This window comes from Lynx rufus, unplaced genomic scaffold (assembly GCF_022079265.1).
Source record: "Lynx rufus isolate CCGP_SWC_20201006 ecotype Redwood Valley unplaced genomic scaffold, mLynRuf1.p SCAF_8, whole genome shotgun sequence".
In the NCBI taxonomy this organism is placed as follows: Eukaryota; Metazoa; Chordata; class Mammalia; order Carnivora; family Felidae; genus Lynx; species Lynx rufus.
The window spans coordinates 3,691,037-3,714,887 of record NW_025814896.1 but is presented as its reverse complement, the minus strand read 5'-3'; the positions used below and the strand labels follow the sequence as shown (position 1 = coordinate 3,714,887).

The following is a 23,851-nucleotide window of genomic DNA, read 5'->3' as shown; positions in this document are numbered from 1 at the left end:
CAGGGAGCAGGTGCCACTGTCCCCGAGCTTCTCGATGCTGATGTCGTCTCCCCCTCCCCCACAGGGGGCGGGCTCCCGCAGCAGGGGCTGCTCCGCCTTTGGGTCCCTTCCTTCCTCTGGCACAGGCCCCACCCACCCGGCTGGGGTGCGGGGCCAGCACCGGCACACCTGGAGCCCACTGCCCGCCCAGACCCACGGGGCACACGGGTGGATGGGACCTTGTTCATGCGCACCTGGGGGTCCCTGCGGGGCAGGGAGGCCAGCTGGTGACGGCAGTCCTTGCCGACCACGCTGCAGTAGCACGCGCCCAGCCCCCACACCCGGACCCGCACTTCGGGGGCCTGCCGTCCCTAGGAGCCCCCCAGGTGATTCAGAGGGCCAGGGCCCTCATCTCGGCCCCAATTCCCGCAGGCTCCTCCTCTTGCTGGAAGCCAGGGCCGCCGGCTCCAGGGCTCCTAAGCTCTTCCCGAGGAGGGTGCCCACGGGCAGTGCCCCCCCAACGCCCTCCCACCACCGGGTCCAGAAGCCCCCTTCCGTCACTCACCTGCGGCCCCATCCTTACACCCTGCCGGTCCCAGCGCTGTGGGAAGTTGGGTCGCGGCGGTTGGACCGTTGCCCCTGCCCCCTCGAAATCCACGCCAGGAACTACGGCCACGAGACAACCATGCGGACACCTGTGGTGACAGCCATACAGCAGGCCGTGATAGCGAGCAGTGACCGACCAGACGCTCAGAGCACCCCCGTCACCCACGTTACCGTGACCCCGCCCATCTCAGGGAGGGCAAGCCGGTCCCGCGGCCAAGGTCTGGTTCTCGAGTGAGAGGCTGTCCTTGGTGAAGGGGAGGGGGGCCGGTGCCGTGAGAAGCAAACCCCACGGGCCTCGCCGCTGAGCTGTGCGCCTGTTAGCTACGGCTGGAAACAACTAGTGAGGGAGACGCACATGTGGAATTAGTCTAGGCCTTGGGGACCAGCCTGGTAAGTGCCCGTCTCGGGCTGCTGTCTCTGACGGTCCCCAGGGCCCCTGTCTCCTTCCCAGCCCTGAAGCCGTGCGGCGTGCAGAGATAGGACTACCCCAACAGGTCTTTCCCTCACACCTGTTACACGTTTTACAAATTATTTTTAACCCCCTGAGAAGCTGATTGACCCGTTCTCCTTGTCCACAAGGGCAGCACCTCAGTGTTACTGCAGGAATCTCAAACACCTCCTGTGTGCCAGGGACAGAGCAGACGGGGGACCCAGGCCCTGCGCACTTAGGGCTCTCCGCCCAGCGGGGAGTGGGGCGACAGACCAGTGAGCATGCGTGCAAGCATGGGAGACGTCACGGCTCCGGTGGGGCCCCAGGGGAGCTGAGCAGGTGCTGGGGAGGAGTGCGGAGGGGTGGGGTGGGTGGGCAGATCTGAGAAGGCTCGGGTGAGGAGGCACCGTTGGACTGAGATGTGATTGGCCCCTTGAGAAAAGCAGGGCAAAGCATTGCAGCAGAGGGAACAGTTCACGCAAAGGCATGGAGTTGGGGAAGGCACCAGGGCCCAGAGCAGGGTGGCCTCCGTGACCTGGGGAGCCCCTGATGCTCTCTGGGCCGTGGGATTGGAGGGTTGAGCCGTGCAGGCCCCCTCGGCACTGTGCTGCCACTGAGTGGCCTGGAGGTTCGTCAGGATGCTGTGGGGTCCCTGTAGATGCATGGAAGGTCTCCAGGTTAACACCTGCAGGATCCCCACCTGGAGGCCCTTTATCAGGCATCTGGCCATCTCAGGAGCGGGACTGCATTTCGTTTACTTATTCCAGACCATTCTTCCCCGCCAAGTGTGGGATGGTAGTTGTTTCAGCTTTTCAAAAACGCCATTTCACAAGCACTATTGGTTAGCGTGAGAGGAAGTCGATCTGAAGGTGATTTCAAGACACTGACGAAGCCGGCAGTGGTCTGGGCGGGGCGGGAGGGGCAGCGTCATGGGCACGGCTCCCAGAGGCTGCAGTTGGGGAAGTGGCCCCGAGCCGGCGCCTGCTGTGGGGGGCTGGCTCGGTGATAGGGGCGGCCCCCTGAGACGGGACAGCAGACCCTCGCAGCTGCCTCTTTGGGGTGTTGGGAGGGCTCAGGAGTCAGAGCAGACGATGTCCTGTGTGTGAGCCGGGCCCCCGTGAGCGCGACCCGAGCCGGCTGGCTGATCACGCGGCTCTTTGGACCTCCACCCCCGTTCTGCGCACCCCTGTCTGTGAGGCTGGACAGCGGCCCCTCTACTCACACCTCCCGAAGTCAGAGTTCAGGGTCTCAGTTTCGTGCGTACTTCTGGCCCCCGGACATTGGATTGGAAATTGGACTAAAAAAGGAAATTATGCTCCCTTTGCCGGAAAACGTCTTCCTGCTGGTATGTTTGGCTTTTCCCTGTCCGTCTTCAGCTGTCGGTGTGAGCGCCCTGAGGGAGGCCGGCCCGGACATTCCAGCACAGCCTGGGCTTCCCAGACCCCTACCTCCCAGACCCTCTGGTTCTGGGTCATTCCACGGCCCCAGGTGTAGATGCTTCTCATCCCTTCTGGGTCATTCCACGGCCCCCGGTGTAGATGCTTCTCATCCGGCTTCCCCAGCGCTGCCCCCAGGCGGAGGCCATGCCTGTCTGGCTCCCCCATGCCTTTACAACGTAGGTGCTCAGTTAATGCTTTATTAGTTCTAAGCATTTGAGCAGCTCTGTTATCCCTGCCGGCTGGCTCCCACTCGAGCCCTGGAGGGAGGGGGGCTGAGTTGTTTCTGCTTCCCAGGGACACCCCAGCGCGTGCTCAGTAGATATTTTTGGCTAAGTAACTTCCTCGTCCTTACCTGTTTGTCCTCTGGTGCCAGTCTTTAAGCTCCGAGGGGAGAGGCCGGCTCCGGTCTGTGCTCCCCGCTGCAGCCCTCGCCGGGCAGAGTGCTGGCACACACGGGTGACCCATAGGCCCTCTGGGATCAGGCTTAGTAGCCAGCAATTTGCATCTTTCAAAGAAGGGGGTCCAAGGAATTGCATGGGGTCGTATTTGGAAATTGAGTTCTAACTGTAGGCAGATAGTTTTCTGGACAGATGAAGAAAAGGAGACCGGCAAGCAGAGTGAGCCCCCAGCCTCGCGAGTAGGGGTGAGTGGGAGCTGGCACCCTGGCCGGGCCCCGCCCCCATCCTCCCTCCCTGTCTGGCAACTTCTCTGGAAGCTTTAAAACCCGGGGTTTTCTCGGAGGAACTTCTGGGAAGGCAGTGGTTACAAAAGACCATGTTCTGACCAGAGCTCTAGAGCCACCAGGGTGTCTGGAAACGTAACAGGACCCACAGAAAAGCGCCCCCGGGTGTTGGGGGTGGAGGGAGGGTGCGGTCCTGGGCCGGTAAGTTGGGGAGCCTTTGGCGAGGGTAGGCATGTGCAGGAGTCAGCGTAAGGAAGCGTTAGCCGAGGCGTTGCTTTGCAGATGAATCACAGAAATCATGGCCTTGAACAGTGCGCTCAATGTGCTCCCCTCCGCCGTGCGTACGTGCAACGCTCATCAGGCTGTGTAGTAAGAAAGCTTGGAAGTCCCCAACGGCGCTCCCCGCCCGGTGGCCCCCAGCCCCGTGGTCTTGCCCGTGACTCACCGGCCTATTTGTATGTTGTGCAGCACTGGAGAAGAAGATGGCCGGCAGGCAAGGTCGGGAGGAGCTCATCAAGAAGGGTCTGCTGGAGATGATGGAGCGGGGTAAGTGGGGCCGCCACGGTGGCAGGGGCTGGGCCAGGGCGCCCGGCAAAGGTCAAGGGCGGAACGGTGATCCGGGAAGCCGGGTATCGGGATACAGGGGCTGGACCCGAAGGAGGCCATTCACCGTCGGGTCCCTCCGTGAGGTTACGGGGCCACGGAGCTGCAAGCGGCCCGGAGCTGACGCCTGTGGGGCCACGTCCGGCGGCTTCCTGCCCTAGCTGGGCCCGGGCCAGGCCGCTGCCGGGTCCTGGTTCCCCACGAAGTGGCAGGATTGGCTTTTGGTTTTTTCCTGTTGACGTCATCGTTCCTGATGCGGGCGAGTTGTTTTTACTCGCACGGCCGTCTGGTACCCTTGCTGGTCCTTGTGACGTGTGGACGGCTTTCTGGGTGCTGAGCGTCCTCACCCTCACCCCTTCACAGCACCCTCAGCCCCCCGGGAGCGCTCGATGCTGCTCACACTGTGCCCTGGAGGCCTCGCCGCGGTGACGTCCGCGTGGCCACCTCTGCGTCTTTGAGAAACACCACCTGTTGTGGCTCGCGGGTCATTCGTAACGTTCGTGGCCTCCCCGCCTCGTCCTGCTCTCTGGGTGATGACGAGGCACGGGACTCAGGGCCCGACGCACACCTTTTGTGGGTCCTCCTCCTCTGGGACTCTGGTGTCCCCCCCACCTCACCGCCGCTGGGAGCTCTCTCTGGAGCCGGACCAAGCTCTTGCCTCCTGACTGAAGGGTCCTGGCCTCCCGGAGCCAGTTCCCAGAGGGTGTGAGGGCACGTGGCACCCCTACCCCCTTCCTGTCCTAGATTTCACTAGCGTGTTTGTCGTTTGGCCCAGGAATCAGGGCCAGGAAGGGACCTCGCGAAGTCAGGGCATCCGGATGTATACCAGGCTCCGCCCCCGTCCTGCCTGTCTGCTCTCAAACCCCCTGTGGTCTTTGTCCTCATGTCTCTTCTTCAGCTTCAAAGAGTGAAGTATTTTTGGTTTTAATTTTATTTATTTATTTTGAGAGAGAGAGAGGGAGAGAGAGAATCCCAAGCAGGCTCTGTGCTGTCAGCTCAGAGCCCGATGCGGGGCTCGGTCCGACAAACCGAGAGATCATGACCTGAGCTGAGATCGAGAGTCGGACGCTGAGCCGACCGAGCCACCCAGGTGCCCAAAGAGTGAGATATTTTGAGCACGCCGTCTTCCTGGGAAACCAACACAGCAGATGGCTTACGACTGATGATCTAACTCGCGTGTAAGAGGAGAGCTCGGTACCCAGTCCTTCAGGGTTCGGACGCTGAACGTTCCGACTCTCGGGTTTGGGGGGATGTCATTGCTGATAGGAACCTGGACTGTGTTAGTCTGGATGGGACAGAACAGCTCCAAATCCTGCCTTTTGAGCATGTTTCCAGCCAACCTTCCTTTGGATCTTGGGGAAGGGGGATGGGAAATGAAAACAGACTTGAGGCCTGTGTATCATCTATCGTAGAAAGTACTATCGCTGGTGCATGAAAAGTAAGTGGGTGGGTTTGATTGCTGTCAGGAAAACAGAGGGGTGGGTGCAGAACCGAAGGGGAGTCTTCCAGAAGAGCAGTCTGCCTTTCCTCAGCTCTGAACCTTTGTTAAACGGTTTTGTCTGATGACCGATGGGGCATATGGAGCAGGCGGTGTCTGGCTTTGGCCCCCAGAGTGTCATCTGCCACCCCCCCCTTTAGATCACACTTTGTCTCGCCGAGTAATTATGAACCGGGAACCAGGTGGGTCCGACACACGGTCTCCTTCCTCAGGGGTCGAAACCGTGCTCATTAAGTGATGCCACAGGAGATGGTCCCACAGATGCAGGATCACCACGGAGGGGGTAGGGTGAGCACCCGGAGAACAAGACCCCGGGACCCGACCTGGGCAGGGGGCCAGGGGGTCATGTCTGCGGGGGATCCCAGGGCCCCGGGAGAGCAGGCTCGTTCTCAGAGCGAGCAGCGCTGTGCGTTAGCTTCGCCAGGCGCGCTCTTGGATTAAATGCCCTGGGGGCGGGACCCACGCAGCTGGACTTCACGGTACCTCCCCAGCTGCCTCTGGCTTTGGTGCCACCAAGGCTGAGAAACAGAGAGCGGGGAAGTGGGGCGTATCTTCCAGCCCTGGAGGGCCCGCGGTGGAAGGGAGAAGGTGGGTGAGGGGCAGGCAGGTAGGAAGCGTGGAGGGGGCCCTGGGTCTGACAGAGCCTTGTATCTTCCCTGCACCCCCCCCCCCCGGAAGCTACCGGGTGACAAAGGCACTTCCAAGTGGCCGCAGGAGCCCGGGGCAGCACAGGGGCACGGGCTGAGCGGGTCTGCGGTGAGCCTGCCCAGCATGTCGCTGAGGGGGGCATGCTAGGGAAGCAGGGTGCCTCTGGGAGGCGGCCTGGGGCCAGGGGGAGGCGGGGGACGTGCTCTCGTCATGCTCTTTCCTCCATGTGCTCCAGCTCCTGAGGCTGCAGGGACAGCAGGATCTAGGACGGTGCTTGGCATCGGGCTCCTGGGGCACCTCCTGCCCCACACTGGGGTTTGTGCCAAGCACTTGCTTAGAAAATGCCTTTTCCCACTGGGGGCGGGGTCAAGTCCTGGTCAGGCCGTGTGCGCCCCGGATTTGTTCTGGTATTGGGATGGCCGGCTGGGTGCTGGGAATCCTCGGTGGGGGTGCCGGGTGCCCCCTTCCGGCTCTGGGCTCGGAGCTGAGCCTCCTCCCCTCCACTGGCCTTCGCGTAGCCTCGGTGTGGGGGTGAGCCCCCCCTCCGGGGTTTGGAGGAAGGACTCCATGGCCAGCACCTGCTGCCAGCCAGGCTGGCCAAGCAGTACCCAGGGCTTCGTGTCCAGCGGGCGCCTGGGTGGTGGGTGTGGGTGACGGTGACCAAGGGGCCCAGAGAGGCTGCCACGGGCTCGGGTCACAGACCCTGCAGAGCTGCCCCAGACCTCACCCGTGCCCTTCTTTGGCCAGGACGAAGCCGCACACGTGCACGGTCTCCGTGTGTGTCACCTGGGGGTTTGCCCACCCCTAGAGCAGTCAGCAGCCTGTTGATGTGAGCTGGTCCCCGGGAGGGGACTGCAGGGAAGAGCCCCGGGGTCCCCGGGAGATGAGCCCGTGTCCCTCCTGGGCGTGTGGTTTTATGAGGCAGTCTGGCCCCCCACCCCCCTTGTTCCTGCAAGTCTGCTGATGTGCCGGGTGTGCGCGGGGAGGGGGCAGGTGACCCTTCCCTGATTTGGCCAGGCTCCGCCGACTCCTGGGTGACTGGCGAGGGCCAGCAGCGTCCCAGCCCCTCCACCGCGTCCTAGCCCACGGGACAGGAGCCTGCACATTTCCCCCCAGTGACTTTGCTCTGTCTTCCCGCGTGCGTCCACTCGGCATTTGTTTCAGTAACTGGAGGAGTCTCCCGTTCCAGCACCGGGTGTAAAAAAGATACTTGTGTTCGGTGACCCGAGAGACGCGTGGTTTCCTTCCTCGGGGAGGGGGGGTTGGGCGGTGACGAGTCAGGTGCATCTGGCTGCTACGTGGCGGGAAGGCCGGGCGCGGTGCGTGTGTTTGTGGCCCGTTCCTGTCGCCGTGGCCGCTCTGTGTGACACCGGTGGTCCACCGTGTGCCCCTCCACAGCCCCCGGGGGGAGGACGGACATCCGATGGAGAGCAGGCCGGGAGGGAGGACTGGCTGAACGGCGAGGCACAGGGGACAAGCCACCCACATCTCCTCGCCACCCCCCCCAACGGCGTTTCTAGGCAACGGCCCTGCCAGCAGGGCTATTTTGGGAACTGCCAACTTTTCATTGAACGTGATTATGAACCGGGGCTCTGAGCGCAGCCCAGAAAGGTCCTACAAGTGCGCTGAGCGGGGACGCAGGGCAGGGCCCCTAAGTCCGCGTGTTTGGGGAGGACGAAGCCTTGGCTGAGCTGGCCAGGGGCTGCAGGCCTCTGGGCCCCACACGTGCGAGTTCTGGTCACGTGATTGTCGTTGGTGATGATTAGGGGAGGGTCGTGGGTTCAAACGGTGGTCGTCCCTGGCCGCCAGCGGCCTGTCCTTTCGAAGGAGGGGTGTGCCTCTGTAAGCGGCGGGCGGCAGCCTCCCCTCGCGGAGGTGTGCGGTCCGGCCGAGACGGTGCTGTGTCCCCGGCAGGCAGGCCCCTCGGTGCCAGCCGTGCTCTGCGCCCTGCCACCGAGGACCAAGTAAGCTGGCGGCAGAGACCGTCACGACTGCATGTCGAGTCCGCGTAAATCAGCCCTGAGCGGCGTCCGGGAAAGTGTAGTTTTGAGCTTTGTGACGTTCAGCTATGCCCACTGGGTCTGCGCCCTTGGCTGGCATCTGGGTCTTTGCCTGCGCCAGGGCGGGTTGGCAGACCATCGCTGCAAGTCTGCGGCAGGTCTGGTCCGGGAGCAGGTTTTGCAAGGCCCTCGGGCTGGGCACGGTTTTTAAACTTAAAGGGTTTCGTGAAAATTAAAAAAGAACGCAGTACCTGCCGTGTGGCCCACAAAGTCTAAAATACCAGCCGTCTCCTTTTTGGAAGAGGCTGCCGGCCCCTCGTCTAGGACCTTTGGTCAGGTGACCTGGCTGCATAGACGAGCCCTTCCCAGCCCCAAATCTCCAGACTTCCGGCTGGCCGGCCTCTCTGCCCTTCCCTGGGGAGAGGGCTGTGCAGCCGGTGGGGGGAGGGGGGGAGGGGGGCTTGGTGGGCATCAGCTGCGACTCCCGTCCCTTTGGGGTCCCACGCCGGGCACCAGGCCCCAGTCCCGGGTGCGGCAAGGATCCTGCCGAGGGAGCCTGTCACCCTCACGTGGGCGCGCGGGCTCAGCCCAGGGGCCGGGCCCTCAGGCTTCCTCGTCAGGCCTCATCAAGGGCAGTAACGATAATTGCAAGCACATGTCGCGGGCCTGCTCTTGGCCAGGTGCGTGGTGTAGCGGAACTGATTTAATTCCCACGTGGAGGCCGTGAAGCAAGTAGAGATGTTGTTACCCCCCGTCTCGGAGGCCAGGAAGCGGATGCCCAGAGGTGTCTGCCGTGGGATGGGAGGCATGGGTAGGGTGACCTACTTCTTGTCCAACTCTGGGGGTGAAAGGGGCGTTGTTGGAGGACACGAGGGCAGCAGGTAGGGAGTGAGACTGGTGGAGGCGGAAGGGGCCTGGCTCTGAGACCGACCCCCGCACCCCCGCCGCGGGGATGGGAGGCAGCTCTCCCGAGCCAGGCTGACCTCCCCGCCGTGCCGTCTCCCCACGGAGGGACGTGTGTGGGTCACACTGCTGCTCTGTGCGGTGGTGACCTCCCTGAACTGGCCGTGACACCTGAGGGGGCCGTGCAGGTGCCCCGTGCGTGGGTCGGTGCCCTGTGTCTCAGAAGGGGTGATGGTTAGCAGCTGGCTGTGTCCCAGCCCGGACCCGCCCTCTGGTGGCCATGCGACTGGGCCGGTTACGCACCTGGGCACAAAGCCCCTCATTTTCAAAGGCCACACCCTCCCAAGTTCCAGCAGCCGAGCCCCCAAGCAAGGGGAGACGCTGGATCCTTGTTTCAGCCCTACTAGGAACCTGGGGTCATTTTTTGAAACAATATTTTTAAGTTTATTTATTTATTTTGAGAGAGAGAGGGAGCATGAGTGGGAGAGCGGCAGACAGAGGGAGAGAGAGAATCCCAAGCAAGCTCAGCGCTGTCAGCATGGAGCCCGACGTGGGGCTTGAACCCATGAACTACCAGATCATGACCTGAGCCAAAACCAAGAGTCGGATGCTTAACGGACTGAGCCACTCAGGCACCGTGAGCCTGGGGTTATTTTTTTCTGAGAAGGCCACCTGTCTAGACCGAGGGACTCCCCGCTCTGTGCCCCTAGTCCTGGGCTTGCGGTGCCTCGGAGTGTGAGCCCCCTGCCGGCAAGGACTGACTTGTTCATCCCCGCCTCCCTGGGTGGGCCCAGTCCCAGACTCACAGTGGGGGACTGAGAAGGTTTGCGTACCAGGGGCCTGATTGTGGAATGGTGGGTGCAAACGTGGATTGGTTACCGGTGGCCGTGACAGTGTCCTGTGGCAGATGCCTGCAGCACCTCAGGGCATATGGCAGCCAGGGTCTGTTGGCCCGTCTGGGTTGGCCTCTGCCGCCAGGACAGGAGCAGCTCAGGTTTGCACCGTCTGCCTCTCGCCCCGGCCCGCTGGCCCCGCGTGTCCCAGCAGAGAGGGCAGTGGTGGCTTGACTGCGGGAGCCTGCGAGCACTTTCAAAGGCACAGCTGCATCCAACCTGCGGGTGTTGGTCGAGCGAGCCGCAGGGCGGAGGCCAGCGTGGGAGTGGGGGGCGCGCACCACGGAGGTGGGTGGAGGCTTTCCTAGGCTCCCATAGGCAGGCGGTGCACAGAGGCCCCGGGGATGGCGGGGGAGGCAGTGCCGGGACCCCCTTAAGAAGACCAGATGTGGAGGGGGACTCGGGGGGTGGCGTGGGGAAGAACTGAAGGGGCACCACGGCAGGGCCTGGGATGGCACGTCTCCCAGGAAGGCACCCTGCGTGAGTGCAAGCGTGTCGGAAGGGAGGCGCGGGCTCCGCTGACCGCCGCGTGTCCTTACAGATGCTGAGAGCAAAGTGTGCCATCCTGACGGGGGCCCCCGAGCGGCACAGAGCGAACCATCCACCCCCAAGCAGGAGATGCTGACTTCAGAAGAAGCCCAGCCAGGAAGCCCTCTGGCCACCGGGACAGACCAGCCTTCCCTGGACGCACCACTGCCCTCGGACTCCCATTCTGATGACGCAGGTACGGCTGTGACCGTGCGGGGCTGAGCCACTGCCGGGATGGCCGTCGGCCGGGTGGCAGCCGAGGTCCCTGGCCACGGCCTGGGCAATAGCTCTGGTAGAATCCTGTCCTTGGAGGCACAGCCATGCTCTGGGCTCCGAGCCCTGCCATACTTTGCCGTGTGCAGTTTAAACTCTGCCGGGGCATTTTTCTCTGGCTCTTCCCGGGACAGTCTCTTGCCACTGGGAACGTCTGAGCAGGAAAATTCCCTCCAGGGGAGCGAGCCGGTGTCCGTAGGGGCATCCTCGTTGACCCCAAGACAGGAGGGCGGGATGGGGTCGAGGGACCTTCCGAGTGGCCCAGATCCTCAGCAGGTGGCTGTGTCCTCCACAGAGCATGACCTCAGTGCCCGGTGCACGGCGCCCGGAGCCATGTGGTGCATGTGGGGCATCGGATGCCGTGTTCCTCGCGCAGGGCTGTCCTCGCCACCTCGCCGAAGGGCGTGCTGCTTGTGTTGCTTGAAACCTCTTTTCCCAGCTCTCTTAAGCGGGAAGAACAGTAGTTCTCATTCGGTGCCGTTTGAAGGTAGTGTGCGCCACTCTGAGCCTCCGTGGGGACGGCGGGGGCCGTGGCCGTGGTGGTTTTCACTGACTGGACCAGACAGGGGCCAGCTGTGGGCGAGGCGGGGAGGAAGGGAAGGCAGAGAGGAGGCAAAACACGAGCCCCCCGAAGGAGCCCGTGGTGCCTTGAAGCACCCGCCCCTCTTCTTCTGACCCATTAGCTTTTTTGCAGAAATACTCGGGGGACCTCGCCGTCAAGCTGGGAACTTCTCCCCTCGTAAAAGTTACAAGCTATAAGTACGCCAGGCACAGGGTGGGGGTTGGAAGTTGAACCGTCTGCACAAGCGTGGCGGGTTGGAAATCCAGGCCGTGTGGACAGGCCTGCTGGGGCTTCTGGGGCTTTGTGCCAGGTGGGCATCTGTTCTCTGCTGCCGCCTTCTGCCAAACAAGGCTCACACCGACGCTTTCCACCGGCCGCCCCGGCCGGCACTAGTGGGCACCTGCTGAGAGCCGTGCCCCGCCCTCCCTGGGGGTGGCTGTGCCTCCCCAGTCTTACCCCAGCTTGAAGATGTGATAGGAGTTTTCGGTCTGAAGGGCTGTGACCCTTGGGACAGTCCTGGCCTCTCCTGCAGAGACCCTCTCAGCATATGCCTGTGCCCCGGTGGCCCCAGGCATCAATCAGGCTTGCGTCAAAGTGGTGGTCGGCCTGACCCCGCCTGAGCCCTGCCCCTTGGCCGCCCGGCCTCCCGCGTGCCAGGCTGCTGCACCCAGCCCCCTACTGGCGCCTGGCACTTCTCCTTGGCAGGTTCCTTCTGCTGCTCAGCTCTGCCTGGTCGGCTCCCCTGCTAACCTCCGGCGCTCTCTTTCCCTGTGTGCTTGGTTTGGGGATGGAGTCTCGAGAGTACAGTTGGCTTGTTGAGGCCACAGATTCGTGTGAAGGACTTTCCCCTGGACGGGATGTGCTGTCGGGTCGGGGGTCCTAATGGCGAATGTGTCCGGGTGTCGTCCTCCCAGAGTGATGGGGGAAGGCGGACAAACCTGCGGATCTCCTTGAGCTGGGTCCACGACAGCGGGCGTGCACACTGGGGCCCCTCCCTGAGTCTGGGGGCTGGGGCAGCCTAGCGATGAACAAGCATTGGCCAGGCAGAGAGTGAGGAAAAGAGCATCCCGGTTGGGAGAAGGACCTCTGCAAAGACAGAGCACAGGGTCCACGAACTTTTTCTGCACGGAGCCAGTTAACTACGGTTGCCTTTGTGGGTCAGAAGGTTCCCGGTGAAACCGCCCACCGCTTCTGAGTAGCCCAAAAGCAGCCACGGAAGATGTGCTGGGTGCCAGCAAAACTTATTTACGAAAGCAGCCCACAGGCTGGATTTGGGGGCTGTGGTTGGCCAGGGAGCAGGACAGACCAGGGGACTTGTGCAGAGTTAAAGGTCTGTACGTGTGGCCAGAGCCAGGGTAAGATAGAGAGAGAGGGGCTGAAGGCAGCTGGAGCCCTAGGGCACGGGACGGAGGTGGGGCCACAGAAGATTTGTGCTGTGGGCGAAGCACCGGGCTGCAGGGCAGGCCAGGGCCCGGGGAGCGAGACCATTGTCCCTGGTCGGTGTGGGGCCCCAGAGATGCAGCCTCACCCCTCAGCTGGACTCTTCGTTCCTGCCCTCGGTGTGGGTCCTGTGCCCCCAGGGTGTGGGAGAGGAGCTTCCAGAGGTGGCTTGTGGCAAATAGCTAGAGAACGTTTTAACGGCGAAGTTTATTTTCATTAGCACAGGTGGAACGGGTTTCTCACTCCGGGTGGTGACTCGGGTTTTCTTCTAATAAACAAGCTGAGACGAAAAGTGTGAGTTCACGTGAAAGAAAACGTAGCAAACCAAAGTATAGGAACACAGAGAAAAGGCCCGATTTTCTGAAGGATGCCGGTTGTGTCCAGGATGCTGTTCTGAGCACATGCATTAGCTCATTTTATGCTGGAAATGCCTCTGGGGTTTTATCACTAGTGTCGTTGCCTTTTCTGTCAAGGTGAAATGGAGGTACAGGGGTCTGTAGCTCGCCCAGGGGTATAGAATTAGGGAATTCAGGGCAACGTGTTTGCCGGGCCAACCTGGGTCTGAGACGTGCCTCAACTCCTCACTAAGCTGTGCGACTGTGAATAAGTCACTCAACCTCTCTGAGCCTGTGTCCTCAACTACACGTGAGGATAATGCCTCACCATATCCCAGGGTTGCTGCATTTAGGTAATCCGCAGGAATCCCCAACTCTGTCCGGACACACCCTGAGCCCTCCGGAAGTGTCTGCTCCTGGTGATTGTTGTCGACGTCACTACAGAAAAGCAACTTTTGGGGAGTGAGGCATTAACACGCAGGACCCGGCTGCCTGCAGACGCCCCAGAGCCCCTGCCTCGTTCAGCACGTGTGTTTTGGGAGGCGTGTCCACCTGCGCTGTGCTATTGAGCGAGGCCGCCGCCGCCGCCGGGAGCACCAGGTCTGTAGGGAGAAGCCTGGCCTTGAGCAGAGCCCTGCAGTGAGGGAGCGGATTACAGTCTAACAGGCTTTAAACTCCCCGCTTAAATAATTGCAAGTCAGCATTTAAAAATACGGAGCTTTCGCGAAAACCTTCCACGTTGGGGGCCCCCCTGGGCTGCCGTTGCCACGCAGCCAGGGTCACTGGGGGCTGCGAAGGGGCCACTCCCTTCAAGGGGCTCCCCTGTCCGCTCCTGCCCGGCCCCTTCTGGGAAGGTAAGGAGCCTGGTCCCTGTGCTGCCGCGGGGGCTGATCCGCTCTGGGCCTCGTTATCACGTGGTGGATACGGTGGTCTCCCCGATCTGCGGTTTCAGTCACCTGCCGTGAGCCACTGGTCTGGACGCGGACGCCCCCCCTCCTGACACGTCGTCAGAAGGTCGACGGTAACCTAGTGTTCCCTCCCGGGCCTGCACCCTTCCCTCGTTTCATCTCCTCCCCTAGGCTTCTATCAGCTCCCATCACAAGAAGTGCGAGGTATCCCGAGATACCTCGGAGGTATCCCGAGAGAGAGCGAGAGACCACATAACCTTTATCACAGATTACAGTTGTTGTTACACTTGTGTTTCACGGGTTCTCGTTAACCTCTTACTGTGCCTAATCTGTAAATTGCACGTCATCCTAGGTGTGCGCGTAGAGGAAGAAACCTCGTACCTCCTGGGTTCGGCGCTCTGCATGGTTTCAGGCGTCCTCGGGGGGCCTGGACCGTCTTCTCTGCAGATATGGGGGTGGGGCTGCTGTAGTGAAAGCGTGAGGTGGCTGTGGGGGCACAATGGGACCCAGGTCTGCAGGGCCTACGTAGAGCTGGGGGAGACCGGCTATTATCAGACTCTGTTCGGCCGTCGTTCTTGTCCCCGCGCCCTGCACCTCCACACCCGAGGGAGGCCTGTCCCTCTGTGCTGGGAACGATGTGTGGCAGAGAAAGCTGCATTCTGGGAAGCCATGGTGTCTGGGGAGTGCTCAAGCCTGCACCTGGGGTCTCTTCTTGACCCCAGGAAGTTCATGGAAACGTCCAGGAGCCCAGAATGGGATCCCCTGGGGACTCGTGTGGTGTTCACGGTGTCCTGGAAGGTTAGCTGCTTTCTCTTAGAAAGCAGACGTCCTGCGAACTTTGCTGGGGGAGGGGGTGTGGGAGGGGCCACATGTCCATGTGCGTGGAGAAGCTCCTGGCTTCAGGGGACGTCACTCCTTGGCCAGGTGGTAACACCTGGGCTGGGGCTGTCACTTCCAAGTGTCACTAACTGCTGTGTGTGTTTGGAGGGGAGGGGTGGGGGTTATGTCCAGAATCACAGGTCTCTTAGGAAAAGGATGTTGTCAAAGATCCTGACCATTGTTTTTGGTTTTTGACCCTCACTTCGAGTTTGGTGATTTGGGTTTGGGTTGACTTTGGACCCTTGTATTTGGGGTGGTTTTGTTTTTCTGGCTTTATTTGGATGGTGTTATACCGGTGGCCTAACATTCCCTAAAAAGCCCAGAAGGATCTGTTTTAACTTTAAATGGGACAGGTGGCTGTCCCGCGTTTCTGTTGCCAGGCAGGGCTGTGCTCTGACATTCTCAAGAATGCACGAATTAAAAAAAGGAAAGTGGCATTCAGTAAACCTGTGCTACGTTCACTGTATTTTCTTAACAACCCTGTTTGTTCAGATGAGAAAGCAAAGGCCCCAGAGAGATTGTTGCTTATCTAAGGCCAGGGAGCCCATAAGTGGCAAGCTGGGGTTTGATCCCCGGACATGCTTTTAACCATGATACCCTACAGGGCGCCTGGGAGGCTCGGTTGGCTAAGCACCCGACTCTTGATTTTGGCTCAGGTCATGATCTCACAGTCTGTGAGTTTGAGCCCCACATTGGGCTCTCTGCTGACGGCACAGAGCCTGCTTGGGATTCTCTCTCTCTGTGCCCCTCCCCTGCTTAGGCTGTCTCTCTCTCAACATAAAATAAACTAAAAAAAACAACAACACAATACTCTACAATCCAAACTAGAGGTGCTTCTGGAATGCTCTGGAATATGGGTTGTTTGTGAAGTAAGGAGGGGATGGTGAATGGCAGGCTATAGGTGAGACCCAGCTGCCACCTGTCTGGATGGCACACTCAGTGTGCTCGCTCTGTAAACCCAGACACCAAGCCGAGTCTGCCCCTCCCTGACTGGTGGGTGCACTTCAGCACTGCTCAGACCCTGGGCTCGTCCCGCCTGCATCTGGGACTCAGCCAGCTGCCTTGCCCTTGGCCAGCTGTCCCAGTTGAGACATGCCAGTTGTTTGGGGTGCCGTGAAACTACTCACAGCAGCTGTCCCCAGCCCACCGGGACCTTCCTGTCTCACCGGTCACTCTTGGTCTTGGAAGGTCTCCAGTGAGTGGTAACCGGGCCCAAAGCATGCCCACCGCCTGGGAGGCACTTCCCAGACCAAAGGGCAGGGTAGAGCTTTTTCTCTTGTTACATAAGCACCTACATAATATTCTCGAGTTGGCCTCTTGTCCTGCAAAGCCTAAAATATTTACTATCTGTCCCTGTACGTGAAAAAGCTTATCAGCCCCTCTCAGGAAGGTGAGTGGAGGCCACACGGAAGCGTGTCACTGGAACGTTTCCTAAAGTATGCTGGTAAGTCCTGGATGTGCACAGTTGGTTGAGCTTCGGTTGTGTCTGTTCCTCAACTGAGCCCTACGTTGTGGTTTGTGCAGCGACATGGGAGCCTTGGCTTAGAGTTTGGTTGGTGAGAAGCGACCTCTGCTGGTCAGGGGAGCAAAGGAACAGTGCCCCCCCCCCCATGCCCCAGACAGGATCTCAAATGTGGGAAACCTGTGAAACTGACCTTGTCTTCTACATCTTTTTTCTGATATAGCATTAAGACTTTAATGGGTGTTCATGTCAAGATTCCAAACTGTAATGGTAGCTACACATTCACATGAGCTGCAGAGGACAGAGGCTAAAAGATCTCAGAGCCCCACCTTCTCAGCCTGTGGAGCCCCCGACAGGTCAGGGACATAGAGGTCAGTGTGTGACCGGCATGGATGAGTTTTGTGGGAAGATGTTGGAGGGGATTTTGGTGAGACCTGCCAGTGTGTTGAGTCCCAGGGCTCTGGGAGCAGAGGTGGGGGACCCGCATTCCACCTTGGGCTAGTGGGAAGAGGAGACCTCTGTGGGGCTGGAAGAAGCTTGCCCTGCGATCTCTGGTTGAGGCGTGGGGGCTGGGACCACTGACTCCCAGAAGTCCAGAGCTGTCCTCACCAGTACTTACTAGCTGCATGGCTATTTAGATTAATTAAAACTAAATGAAATAAAAAAATTCAGCTTCACACTGGCCACTTGTCAGTTGCTCATTGACCACCCATGGCTGGTGGCTACTGAAATGGACAGGGAGGAAACATTTCCAGCATCTCAAACGTTTCTGTTGGGCAGCACTGGGCATGCGTGCGTCCACTTCTGGCACAGGCAGGGAAGTTTTGCTGTTTGAACTGCCAGCCCTCTGGAGGTTGCGGCATCAACAGATACTCTGACCTGCAAAAAACCCTTTGTGGACAAAGTTTGCAAAACCCCTCGTGTAGAGAGTGGATTTGGGGCAGGAAGGGAAGGAGCCAGGAGGCCATTGCTGCGGTCCAGGTAGAGGCCAGGGAAGCTTGCATAGGGAGGACAAGTGAACGTTGCTGAGAAATATTTTGGAAGGAGAGCACACAGGATTTATCTGTGAATGACATATGGGAGGCAAGGTAGTGGGTGTCCAGTCTGGCTGCACGGCTGATGAGCTGTGCAGGAAGCCTGGTGGGGGTGGGGATCTGTCTGGTTGGGTGCCATGTCTGCGGCTCCTAGAAGGGTGCCCGAACCCCATAATTGTTGAAGGACCTTTGCAAGATGGGTTGATGGGTGAATGCATCTGAAGGAAGGGGAAGGCTGGAGAGGGCTTTCCCTTGGGAAATCAAGAGATGGGTTTGAGAATGTTTCATTTTGCCTTTCTGACCTCCAGATGGAGATGTCACAGTGGCTGATAATGTATGAGTCTGGAGCTAGGAGGGAAGGTCAGGGGTCGACAGAGAGATGGGTTGGATTCTGAAGCCAGAGGACTGGATGGGAAAATTAGATGAGAGAATTGGAGCTGTGGACTGAGGAATGGGTCCTAGGCTGAAGGCTGAGGGCTGGGTCTTCCTGGGCAGCCCCGATGGAGCCTGCAGGGGGCTGAGCATGTGCAGACAGCGTGACAGGAGGGAACTGGGGAACAGGTGTCTGGGAGCCAAAGAGGAACGTGATGGAGACTGAGGACAACTGAGATCAAGCGGCCCTGCCCCGCCTGACGTAGGCATGGGGACCCTGACCTGGGCTGCCTAGTCTCCCAGTTAACCCATCTCTTGGCAGCCTGGCTAAGGGAACCTGTGGAGTCCAGATCATACATTGCTCACCTTGTCCAGACCCCCGGGACTCAGAGGAAGAAACTGTCCCGTCCATGTTTGCACATGGCAGGACCCAGGCTTGTGCCACAAGAGTGTCACGGCCATGGAGTTGGCCGCGGACAATAAAGGCACAGAAATGGTAATAACCTGGGGTCCATGGGATGCACAGTGTCTGCTTCCAGAGTTTCCGTGGAAATTCTCCAAGGGCAGGTATCAGGCCAGCGCCGTGTTTTCAGTACCACGGCCAGCGCTCCGCCCCTTAGGGCCTCCCGAACCTTTCCCGAAGGATGGAGGAGCCCCAGGCGGTGACTGTGGGCCCAGCTCTGCCAAGCTGTTCTGGGGAGTGTTTGTATCTTCCTCCTCGGCTGGTTGTAAAAAATGAGAAGAGGCCATGCGCAGCAGGCATCTTACACTAGGCTGGGCACCTGCTGTGAGAGGGCAGGGCGTGCTGGGGTCCCCACGTGGGGATGGGGCTGGGGGTCCACCTCTCTACTATCAGGGAGGAAGGAAGGAAGATGGGGTTTCAGGGACAGTTGTGTTGGAGTCAGGCATCTAAGAACAGCACCCCCACCCCTGTCTGAAGGCCTCGGTTTCTCCTGGAGGTGAGGCCACACGGGAGTGGGGAGGTGAGGAGCTGGAGGCAGGTTTGAGGCCGTGATTGCAGGGTGGAGGCAGGGCTGAGGGCCCTGACCATGGCAGTCCTGAGGTGGCCGCCACTGGGGTTTCTGTGTCACCATCTTCTGCAGCACTCAGCAGGGTGAGCCCAAATGAAAGGAAGGCAGAGGACTTGGGGGTGTGGGTGGGATGGGTGGTGCGTGATGGTCAGTAGGACTTGAGTCAGATGAAGGGAGAAGGGAAAAGACAGTGCTCGTGGGTGGGGAGAAAGCAGAGGAGGGATGGACAGTCTTGGGGGGCGGTGCTCAAGGGGCAGCAGGAGGGAGAGGGGACAGGGGCGCTGGGCGGACTGACCCTTCCTCTGAGCTGGACCTCCTTGCCTCCTGAACCACTCCTTGGGACCTACACGCACCAGGGGCCAGGGCTGCTGAAAACCACACATGTAAAGTCAATGGCTGCTGAATTTGAGGGTCTGCAGGTGCCAGACCCACACGACATTGTTCCCTCCTGTTTAAACCTTGCAGCAACCCTGGGAGGGACTCTGGTGTTTGTCAGATCTCCCACGTGGGGCAATGGAGACACTGGAGTTTGAGTCACTTCCCAGGATGACAGTGCAGGGGCCGACTGGAGCCTGGGTGTGTCTCATTCCCAAACTTCTGATTGTGACCAGCCCCAGGTCAGGTGGGGACAGGAGCTTTGGCGCCACCTGTTGACCGAGAAAAGGAACAGAATTACTCCTGCTCCTGAATTCTTTCCTCTTCTCCCTCCCCCCCCTCCCCCAACGGTTCTATTGACTTCTAAACTCACAGGAAGTCAGGTCTGTACGTTGAGCGGCCCCTCTGTACCCTGCTCCTGTTAACAGTCCCACCCCACCCAAGCCACTTTACTGTCCTTGCTCATGTCCAACCCCATCAGAAGCAGCATGGCTTGTGAACTCTCTGTTTTGCCTTTGAACCCAGCCAAGATGCCGTCGGCATCCAGAGGTGAAGAAGCAGACGCCTCCGGCAGCCTCCCGCCTACCGCGGATGAACCCTCTCAAGCCTTAGCCGGGTCTGACTCCCTGGACAGCCCTCCCAGACCCCTGGAGAGATCCGTGGGCCAGCTCCCCAGCCCCCCGCTGTTGCCCACGCCACCACCCAAGGCAGGCTGCAAAACCACGAAAAATGTCACAGGTGGGTCCGCATGCATGCATCCTTCCATCCGTTCACCCATCCGTGCCTTCGACCAGTCTTGATGGGCTCCCGCTGCGGGCTGGTTCTCACCCTTTGCTTTTGCCGTCCGGGCTCTAGGCAGTCCCAGGGGAGACGAACTGGAGGCAGGAGGCCTGGCTGCCCTTAGCAATGAGCTGTGGTTGTCAGGAGCAGACCCCTGGGCTCCCTTAAGCAAAGGAGGCAGTCTATTGGCAGGAGTCCAAGGAGTCTTCCAGAACCTGAATGCAAAAGGTGTAGCCATCCCCCAGGAGGGGGACTTTGTCTGTATGTTCAGGCATCTTCTCTGTCTCATGTTCTCTCTCCCTCCCCCGCTCCTCCCCTTCCTTCCCCAGTCTGTCTCCACTTCTCCCCTTGGCTCTATCTCTCGTGGTCTCTGCTTGCTCTGTCTCATGACCTCGTTCCAGTGAGCTCCATCCTGAAAGGCAGAGGGAGGCAGGGATAAACACTGGACTGTAGGGTGGGGATCAGAGAGGGGAGCACGGCTGGGCAGAGGCCCCAAAAGGCATCCGCTCCTATAGCTTTGGCCACACTGGCTGAATAGTCCCTGGAAATTGAGACGTTTGCTTTCGGAGTTTGGGTATTTCTTGTCCCCTCACTGCTGAAAATAGGAGACGCTGCTGGTCTCAGGGAAAAAGGAGACCCTTCAGTACGAGGTGACTGTTTTGCAGAGTCGATCCTTACCTGCTGCCTGAAGGCGGTAGGCATGAAGACAACGTGGATGGTGGACCTGAGCGGTCTTGCTGTCCGTGAGCCCCTGACCACCACTCACGGTGCCACTCCTTCCCTCTTGTTGGGCCACAAGGAGGCCCAGCTACACACCGCCCGTTCCTAACGCACGGGCCAGCACCTCGAAGAGACCGAGGCTCAGGGGCTCCAGCAACGTCTCCCAGGTCCCACAGCTAACGGAGACTGGAACCCAGTTCTGGGCCTGAGGCTGGTAACCCCCATACCGCCCTTCCTGCTAAAACCTTCTTCCCCAGCGTCACGCGGTCAGTGCCTATGCGTCTCTGTCCCTCCTTCAGGGCCACTGTCCCTGACCTTACCCCATAGCAGCATGCGCCTGGCCTTGGGGCACTTACCACATGCTTCGCCTCACCCGGCGGGCTGAGTAGTGTGCACTTAAAACTCACGTCTACCTGGAAGCTCAGAACTGCGGTCTTCTTTGGAAGAGGGTCTTCGCAGACATGATTAGATCGGGATCAACATGAAATCGTCCTGGCGAGGGAGGGGCCCTAAATCCAATGAGCGTGTCCTTATAAGAGACACAAAAGCACCCACCAGACGACCTGGACGTGGAGACAGAGATTGGAGCGAGCTGTCTGCAAGTCACGCCGTGCCGGCGGAGCTGGGGGACGCCTGGCGTCTTTCTCTCTCCGCCGTCGGAAGGATCCAGCTGCTGACACCTTGATTCCAGACTTCTGGCCTCTACGACTACGAGAGGATGACGTCCCGTTGTTCCGAGCTACCCGGTTTGTGGGATCTTGTGACCGCAACCCGGGACCCTACCACGTCCTAGTGCTGGCACACAGCAGGTGCTTAGCGAGTGCGCGCAACTGTGACCGAAGGAACAAGCGGACGATCTGAGCCCCGCCTGCTTGTTCCTACCTCTCTGGGATGAGTCTAAGCCTAGAGTCTTCCGGGGACGTGGCCACACGGATAGGAGTCAAAGTTTCGAGGCAGGATCACACTGTTGCAACTTGTTGCTATCTTGTGAGAGTTTTCTTTTCCATCCGCTGAGACTTGAAACAATTGGAAATCCATCCGATCAGGCACTATCCACCATGTGTTATTCTGGCTCACATACAGTTTGTTCTGGACCCTCGATAACTCACAGACGTCCTGCCTCCTCTGTGCTTTGGACAGATCAGACCTAAGGCCGCACGGTGAGGTTCCTCTGCCGTGACTCCTCTGCTTGTCCGCACAGCTGAAATTCTGGATTTCGAGGGCCTCGTGCTCTGGGACCCTCCCCTCCCTTTTGAGGAGCTCCAGAACAGCAGGGGGATTAATCTGGGGAACTAGACCAGGAGCTGGAGGGCATGGGAGGGTGGTTTCAGCCTGGATCTCTTTTTGACAGCTGAGACCACCTTTTGGCCACTCTGTCTTATTTCCTCTGTTCTCTTTTTTCTTCTCTTTGCGGGGGAAGTGTTTGCTTCAGCGTATGGGCGCTAGGTGGCAGCAGAGGAGGAGAGAGGCCCCTTAGCTGGGCTTAACTGGGACCAGGTGGGGGACAGCATACACAAGCTGAGTCCCCATGGGGGTTTTTGCCTGCAGGCCTCCTCACTGACCCTCCACCAGAGGTCAGGGCATTGTCTTCCCCCTCCCCCCAACCCAGACCCACTCACAGACTTGCTTTGCCGGGTCAGCATGGTGTCGAATTTTTTTTAACGGGTTGCCAACATTTTAAACATTAAAATCTATTTAAGCATTAAATACTAACGTGTAAAACATGTCAGTTTTACCCGGAATCCAGATTTCTGGCTTTTCTTGAAAAGTCTTCATATCTGGCCACCCCTGAGTCACAGCAGCCCCGTTAAGGCGAGCAGGTGCTCTTGTACTTACCGAAACCCTCGCCCCCTGTTCGTACGAATTGCGTGAGGTCCCTTGACTCACCTGCGTCTCACTTGCCTGGACCCTGGACCCGTGTGAGTTCACCCCCTCAGGACGAAGCTTTCCCCATCCAGCTGGATGACGGCCGCTTCCACGTATGGGGGTCCCACGGCCTCTGCCAACCACACTTGGAATCCCGCCACCGAGTTCCAATCCCAGCCCCTGTCATACCCTGGAAGCATGATTTGGGGTTGGCTTCTGAGCCTCGGTTTCCTTATCTGAGAAAGGGGAGTGCTAACTGGTGCCCTGGGCGGCTGGACGAGGCGGGCCAGGTACAGTGCTCAGCAGAGCAGGAAATGGGGGGCGCTCGTTCAGTGTATTCGTGATTGCCAGCGTGTGGCGACCCTGCGAGGGTCCTGGCTGAGGGAGCACAGACAAGCCACGCCACCTCAGTTTCCCCACCTGTACGCTGGGACCGGGGATGCCTTCCTAGCAGGTGTGGGCGAGGGAGGCGGTCCCTGTGATGAGCAGGGGCCGCCCCAGGAGGGGTGGAGGTTGGTGGGGGATGAGCTGGTGGAGTGTGGAGAATTGGGGACGGCCCTGGGGGCCACTCTCGGGTGGAGCCCGCCCCCCGCCCTGCCCGTGTCTGGCCACATTGTGAATGGCTGGCACCGTCTCATCCTTGGGCGTCAGCTCAGATGTCCCCTTCTGCCGAGAGGCCTCGCCTGACCTCTGTAGCCCAGCCCACGTGCTCCCGACCCCAGGTGCTCTCAGCCCCCCTGCCTGGCACAGCTCTTTCTCCAGTTGGCTTTCTGTCTGCCTTTCCTCTCTTGGCCCCACCTGGCCGGCCTAGAGGCCCGTCGAGGGCAAGGCCTGGGCCGTGCGTGTTTCCTGGCCGTGCCCACCAAGACGGGTGTTTGTAAAGACCGCTAAATGATGTGTCCCGATGAGACCTACAGTCTTCCTTCTGTCTTCCTGTTAGTGACATCCACGTTCCAGGATTGCGTCAGAAAGGCTTTGTTTTTTTTGGAGTGGTCTCGATCTCTGTGTCTCTGTGTCTGTCTCTCTGTTTCTCGCTCTCTTCCTGCTGAGGCTAAGAAGGGGTTGGTCTGTTTGTATCAGTCTAGTGGGAGCCTGCCTCAGTCTCTCTGGGAACGAGTCTGTGTATGAAGATGTAACAGGTGCCAGGCCCTAACCCAGCTGCCGGGCTCCTGCTGGCCCCATCAGGGAACTGTCGGCCCATTTTACAGATAAGAAGGCTGAGCCTTCTCGAGTTTTGGGGACTTGCCTTGGAGGTCTTACAGCTGATAAGTAGCAGATTGAGACTGGAGGCCAGATCCGTATAACGACCAAACCCACGCCTTCTGCTGCCCCCAGCGCCTGACACCATGTGGGACTTGGAGTGCACATTCAGGGAGCATCTGTTAGAGGAGCAAGAGAAGCCTCACCTTCTCAGGCAGGGTTTGAGCAAGCCTATTCTGGGTCTTCAAAATCATTTCATACAAATGGATGTCTATTGCACATGTATTAAGTGCCAGGCCTGGGGATACAGCAGTAAGAAAGGTAGACTTGGCCCTGCCCAGAGTCACAAAGTCGGGTGAGAAGGGCAGACCCAGTGAAGTCATTGATTCCAAGTGGGAGGAGAGG

At 59.6% G+C, this 23,851-nt stretch overlaps 1 protein-coding gene across 1 annotated transcript in view; it reads left to right on the top strand.

The window, feature by feature from the left end:
- PHACTR3 (phosphatase and actin regulator 3) overlaps window positions 1-23,851 on the top strand; it is a 210,097-nt gene that overhangs the window by 112,298 nt on the left and 73,948 nt on the right. The window contains exons 3-5 of the mRNA XM_047068611.1: window positions 3,605-3,682; window positions 10,223-10,405; window positions 19,406-19,618. Coding sequence (XP_046924567.1) covers window positions 3,605-3,682; window positions 10,223-10,405; window positions 19,406-19,618 — 474 coding nt within the window. The remainder of the gene's footprint in view (window positions 1-3,604; window positions 3,683-10,222; window positions 10,406-19,405; window positions 19,619-23,851) is intronic.